Source organism: Crocuta crocuta, unplaced genomic scaffold (genome assembly GCF_008692635.1).
Source record: "Crocuta crocuta isolate KB4526 unplaced genomic scaffold, BGI_CrCroc_1.0 scaffold279, whole genome shotgun sequence".
NCBI classification, from domain to species: domain Eukaryota; kingdom Metazoa; phylum Chordata; class Mammalia; order Carnivora; family Hyaenidae; genus Crocuta; species Crocuta crocuta.
This window is the reverse complement of record NW_027551570.1, coordinates 7,008,356-7,014,355: the sequence shown is the minus strand read 5'-3', so window position 1 is coordinate 7,014,355 and position 6,000 is coordinate 7,008,356. Positions and strand designations below refer to the sequence as shown.

At 38.9% G+C, this 6,000-nt stretch overlaps 1 protein-coding gene across 1 annotated transcript in view; it reads left to right on the top strand.

Moving 5' to 3' along the window:
* PIK3R4 (phosphoinositide-3-kinase regulatory subunit 4) overlaps nucleotides 1-6,000 on the top strand; it is an 84,564-nt gene that overhangs the window by 58,478 nt on the left and 20,086 nt on the right. The window contains exon 12 of the mRNA XM_077750880.1: nucleotides 1,273-1,438. Coding sequence (XP_077607006.1) covers nucleotides 1,273-1,438 — 166 coding nt within the window. The remainder of the gene's footprint in view (nucleotides 1-1,272; nucleotides 1,439-6,000) is intronic.

Genomic DNA, 6,000 nt, shown 5'->3' with positions numbered 1-6,000 from the left:
ATTGTGGATATTAACCCTTTATCTGATATGTCATTTGCAACTGTCTTTTCCCATTCCATTGGTTGCCTATTAGTTTTATAGATTGTTTCCTTTGCCGTGCAGAAGCTTTTATTCTTGATGAGGTCCCAATCGTTTATTTTTGCTCTTGATTCCCTTGCTTTTGGGGATGTGTCAAGTAAGAAGTTGCTGCGGTGGAGGTCAAGGAGGTTGTTTCCTGCTTTCTCCTCTAGGGTGTTGATAGTTTCCTGTCTCACGTTCAGGTCCTTAGTCCATTTTGAGTTTATTTTTGTGCATGGTGTGAGAAAATGATCTAGTTTCATTCTTCTGCATGTTGCTGTCCAGTTCTCCCAGCACCATCTGTTAAAGAGGCTGTCTTTTTTCCGTTGGATACTCTTTTCTGCTTTGTCAAAGATTAGTTGGCTGTATAACTTTTGGGTCCAATTCTGAGTTCTCAATTCTATTCCATTGGTCTATGTGTCTGCTTTTGTGCCAATACCATACTGTCTTGATGATGACAGCTTTGTAGTAGAGGCTAAAGTCTGGGATGGTGATGCCTCCCGTTTTAGTTTTCTTCTTCAATATTACTCTGGCTATTCGGGGTCTTTTGTGGTTCCATACAAATTTTAGGATAGTTTGTTCTAGTTTTGAGAAGTATGCTGGTGCAATTTTGATTGGGATTGCATTGAATGTGTAGATTGCATTGAAGTCCTAGCATCAGCCATCAGACAACCAAAGGAAATAACAGCCGTCAGAATTGGCAAAGAAGAAGTCAAAACTTTCACTTTTTGCAGACAACATGATACTCTACATAGAAAACTCAGCAGACTCCACCAGAAGCCTACTAGAACTGATCCAAGAATTCAGCAAAGTTGCAGGATACAAAATCAACATACAGAAGTCGGTTGCATTTTTATACACCAACGATCAAGCAACAGAAAGAGAAATCAAGAAACTGCTCCCATTCACAATTGCATAAAAAAACCACAAAATACCTAGGAATAAACCTAACCAAGGATATAAGAGATCTGTATGATGAAAACTATAGAAAACTTATGAAGGAAATTGAAGAAGACACAAAGAAATGGAAAAACATTCCATGCTCATGGGTTGGAAGAATAAATATAGTTATAATGTCATTACTACCCAAAGCAACCCTCTGTTTAGTTCTTATGCTTGGTCTCATGCTGGTCGTTGGTGACTGTAGCTGGGAGGTGAGAGAAGTATAGTATTTGTAAACTACAGTTTAAGACATACTCCTTTGCTTTTCCTTAGGGTGGCGTCCTAAAGGGCTACTTGTTGCACATCTTCATGAACACAGATCTGCCGTAAATCGAATTAGAGTCTCTGATGAACATTCGCTTTTTGCAACGTGTTCAAATGATGGCACAGTGAAAATTTGGAACAGTCAAAAGATGGAGGGGAAGACCACCACTACCAGGTAATACATGCTTGGGAGGAGAATGCATTTATTTAATCAACACATATTTATTGAGTGCTCGCTCGGATGGGTGCTGCTTTAGGAACCAGGGATATATAGCAGTGATCAATGAACAAAACTACCTGTTCTGTGGGGTTTTCCTCCTTGTGAGAGGTGACAAACAATAGTGTAAATAAGTAAAACATACAGTATGTTACATGGTAAAAAATGTTATTGGAGAAAAATATAGCAGGGATGAGGAATAGGGAATAGAGTAGGGGTGGGGTAGAGTAGAATTTTGAATAAATTGACTAAGACTGCTCACAAAGGAGATGTCATTTGAGGAGAGACCTGAAACAGGTGGAGGAAAGAGTCATGTGGATCTCTCTAGAAAGAGCATTCCAGGCAGAGGGAAGAGAGATTTCAAAGGCCCTGAGGTAGAAAGATGTTTGGCACATTTTGAGGAACAGCAGAAAGGCCTGTGTGGCTAGAGCAGAGTGAGCAAGAGGGAGGAGTGAGAGGGGCCAGATTGTACAGGGCCTCATAAGCTGCTGTGAAGGACTTTGACTTTTACGCTGAATGAGATGGGAGCCTGTGCAGGGTTCCAATCAGAGGAGAAATGTGGTCTGAGTTAAATTTTAACAGAATTACTGTGGCTCTTGCATTGAGAATACCGAGGCAGTTCGAGGCTCTTACAGTAATTCAAGAAGAGGTGGAGGTAGTGGGAAATGATCAGATTTTAGATATATTTTGATGGTAGAGCCAAAAAAAAAAAAATTTGCTAAATGGGTTTGATGGAATATGAGGAAGAGAAAAATAAAAGATGATGGTATGGCTAGCTAGCTATGTAAGGAAAACACTATACCATTGCCCCACTGTTATGGTCAAGGTGGAGTTTAGTTATGACTTGAAATCCCTAGGACTCTGTGCTGATGTGATTTCGATAAGTGTGATTTATATTTGTACATTTTTGTAGTTATGTCCCCACTTGCTATGCAGTCTGTCTGCCAGTCCTCCATTCCTCCATCGCCATCAGTCCTACCATATTCATATTTGTTCTGTTCCTAGTTTGGTCTAGGTCTGAACAGAAAGCTACTAGAAATCAAAATTGAATTTCATGTGCAAAAAAGATGTCTCTGGTGCTTTTTCTTGTTATTCAGTGACCACAGTTAACCACAGAGTCATTAGAGTATCTTTGATAACTAAAATAAGTCAAAAGTTGACTCTTTTTTTTTTCTTTTTAAGTTTATTTATTTTGAGAGAGATGGCATGCGAGGGGGGGAGGGCCAGAGACAATCCCAAGCAGGTTCTGCACTGTCAGCACCAGAGCCCGATGTGGGGCTGTGTCTCATGAACCATGAGATCATGACCTGAGCCCAAATCCGGAGTTGACGTTCAACCAACTGAGCCATTCAGGCACCCCAAAAGTTGTCTCTTTACTGAACAATTTGGTACGGTTTTGTGCTGGTTTTTTTGGGGTTTTTTTGTTTTTTTTAAAGAGCTCTGCAGTTTTACTCTATGCTTAACTGTTTTTCATGTTCATTCTTTCTTGGCATTGCATTGGTCAGAACATAAATCAAAAACCAATAATAGAATCCCAGAACTCTGGCTCCATTTAGCATTTCTTTCTTTTTTTTTTTTTTTTAATGTTTTATTTATTTCTAGGAGACAGAGAGAGAGACAGCGTGAGCAGGGGAGGGTCAGAGAGAGAGGGAGTCACAGACTGAAACAGGCTCCAGGCTCTGAGCTGGCAGTCAGCACAGAGCCCGACGCGGGGCTCGAACCCACGAACTGTGAGATCATGACCTAAGCGAAAGTCAGACGCTTAACCAACTAAGCCACCTAGGCGCCCCCCATTTAGCATTTCTTTATCAACATTTTATTAGGAAATTTCAGACCTATAAGAAAAGTTGAAAAAGTTTCACAGTGAACATTCATAAGCTTGCCACACAGATTTTGTAATTTTACTATATTTGTTATGATTATCCTCCTATTCATCTTTTTAAAATATATTTCCAAATAATTTGCAGACATCAATCTGCAATCACTTCCTCTAAACACTTCAGTTTATATATCATTAACTAGAGTTCAGTCTGTGTTTATATTTCTTTTTTTGTTTGGCATAAATTCATATGCTGTGAAATACACAGATCTCAAGTGAACCATTTCATGAGTTGCAATAAATACATACACTTTGCAACTTCAGCCACTCTTAAGATATGGCATATGGCCATCACGCCAGAATGTCCCTTCATGGAAAACCCCTGTCTCCTCCCTGCCTACATCCATTTAAAAAATTTTTTTCCCACCTTTATTAGCATTTTTATTAGTGTTAGTATATTAAATATCTTTCCTGATACTTATTTTTCAAATGGTTCTTTCTTATATCATCATCAGTTGAATTCATTTGGAGGAGGGGAAGTTCATTTGACATGTGTAAACCTGTCAAGTAAGAACTTGGAATTATTGTTTAACTCTGCAGAAGCCTCTTTTGTTAATTCCCAAATGATTTTTATTACTGAGCCATACCTTCTGTATTCCAGTGTCATATTTTAGGTAGTGGTATCCAAGTGTCACATTTCAGAGCGTGGTATCCCAGAAAATGTGGCAGTTTAGCTGACTGTATGTCTTTGGGAGATAGGATATTTAGAGATTGGATTTCCTCTGAATGCAGCTGCTGTCTTGCTTTGCTGTAACACCTGCTGTCTTATGTGTGGAGTATAGTATAGTCCTTGGTGTAGGGGTGCTTCATTCCAGGGTGGGGAAGAAGGGAAGGGAACAGCATGTGTTGCCCTCATCACATGCCTTCATGAATGGGATTAGGGGAGAGGCAGACCATTATTATTGTTAGATCCAAGTGGGGAACAGCTGGTGCCTGGGAAAGAGAAACAAACCTCTTTTTTCCTTAGGAAAAAGTTGTGGGGTTTTGGTTTTTTTTTTTTTTTTTAAGGAAATGTTACTACTATATTCTGACTACTGAGGTTTTTCCCCTATGCATTCTGTTGGCTGATCACCCAGTTCCCAGTCCTGACTTTCTCATTGAATTATGATTGGTGACTTAGGCCACCTGGATCTTGGCTCTTTTGGTGTTTCCTTGGGGACGAGTTTGTAAAAAATTGTTGCTTTTAAACTTTACATAAATTTGAAAAAACCCTTAATCCTTTATAGTATTCTAAGTTATTTTCCATATCCACCTCGTACTACCCTAGTTTTCGTTCATTAGCTTCTTAATTTGGGGGGAAGTTGAAGAATTTGGTACTTGTTGATGTGATGATAAAACGTCTCAGTGGAGTTCTGTCTTAATGAAAAGCTGATACAATATGAGAGGTGTGCAAGAAAGTTCTCAGTGTTAGGGTTACATATAGAGTCACTGATAGTGTTTGAAGGTTGAAGTTTTTGAGTGGTATGGCTACTCTGAAGAAAAGGGAGCATAAAGGCCTATAAAATCCCTGAGGATGCCAGAGGCCTTAATCTTTGCCAATTGAATTTGAGAGAAAGGAAGAGAGTGGCCAAAAAAGGATAGAAAGGTCAATCAAGTTATGTCAGACTGCAACAGAAGAAAGTTTTAAGAAAGGAATTTAGAGGTGACTCTGAAATATAATAAAGCCAATTGGCACAATTGGGCATTCTCATATAGAGTGCCCTTTGGTGGAATGCAATTGATATATCCATCGTCCCTGGAGTGCTTTTTGACAATATATATATTTCAAGCTTTTATGATGTCCATATCCTAAGGAAATAACAAAGAATGAATTCAGAGATTTAGTTTTAAGGCTGTTCAGAGTGACTTTCTTTATAATAGTAAAAAAAAAAAAATTAGAAACAAACTTGAGGGTCAGTAGTAGGGGTGAAATTGGAAAAAGAAGTGATGGTGCAAAAACCAAACTGATGTTGTGGGAATAAGTTTTTTGATGACATATAGTGATATATTGTATGAGAAAATAGGTTTAAGAACTCATGTAGGGTTTCTGTTTTTGTAATGACAACATAAGGATTTCTAAAAATCTGTTCCTTCATAAAAATAGAACACTGGTAAATACTGTCAAAATCAACTTTCCCAGAGCTCTAGAAATTAAATTCCTGAATTAGTCTGAAGAGTGTTGTTATTCAAGAAAATCAGCTGACTCTCAGAACATTGAGCCATACGTTCCCTAATTTGATCCCCTTTTACCAAGCAGTGCAGTAGCTTTGAAAACTAATAGCTGCCCAACCCTTTATCAAGTTTTGCCATAACTTCGAAACTCACAGTCTGACAACTGTGGTAGCCATGAAAACCAGAAGCTTTGTTGTGACTGGAGGGGTCATAAAGTCTAAAAGCCCCATCTCTGGGAAATTGTCACTATTTGACTGTTCTGCCAGCTTGCTGGAAGCTCCATTTTTAGTTCTGTCTTTATTTTATTGGATTCATCCTGTTCTTTGAGAGAAATTCCGCCCACAGCACATTCATTGAAATTATCAGTGCTGTTTAACACTGCAGTAGCCAGAGGCAGCATTACCAGTTGTAAGGGGCTGACAAAAACTTAAAAGGAAGGCCTAGGAAATGAGATGTCCGTAGAGGCCTTTGAAAAGTTCGGACCCCCATG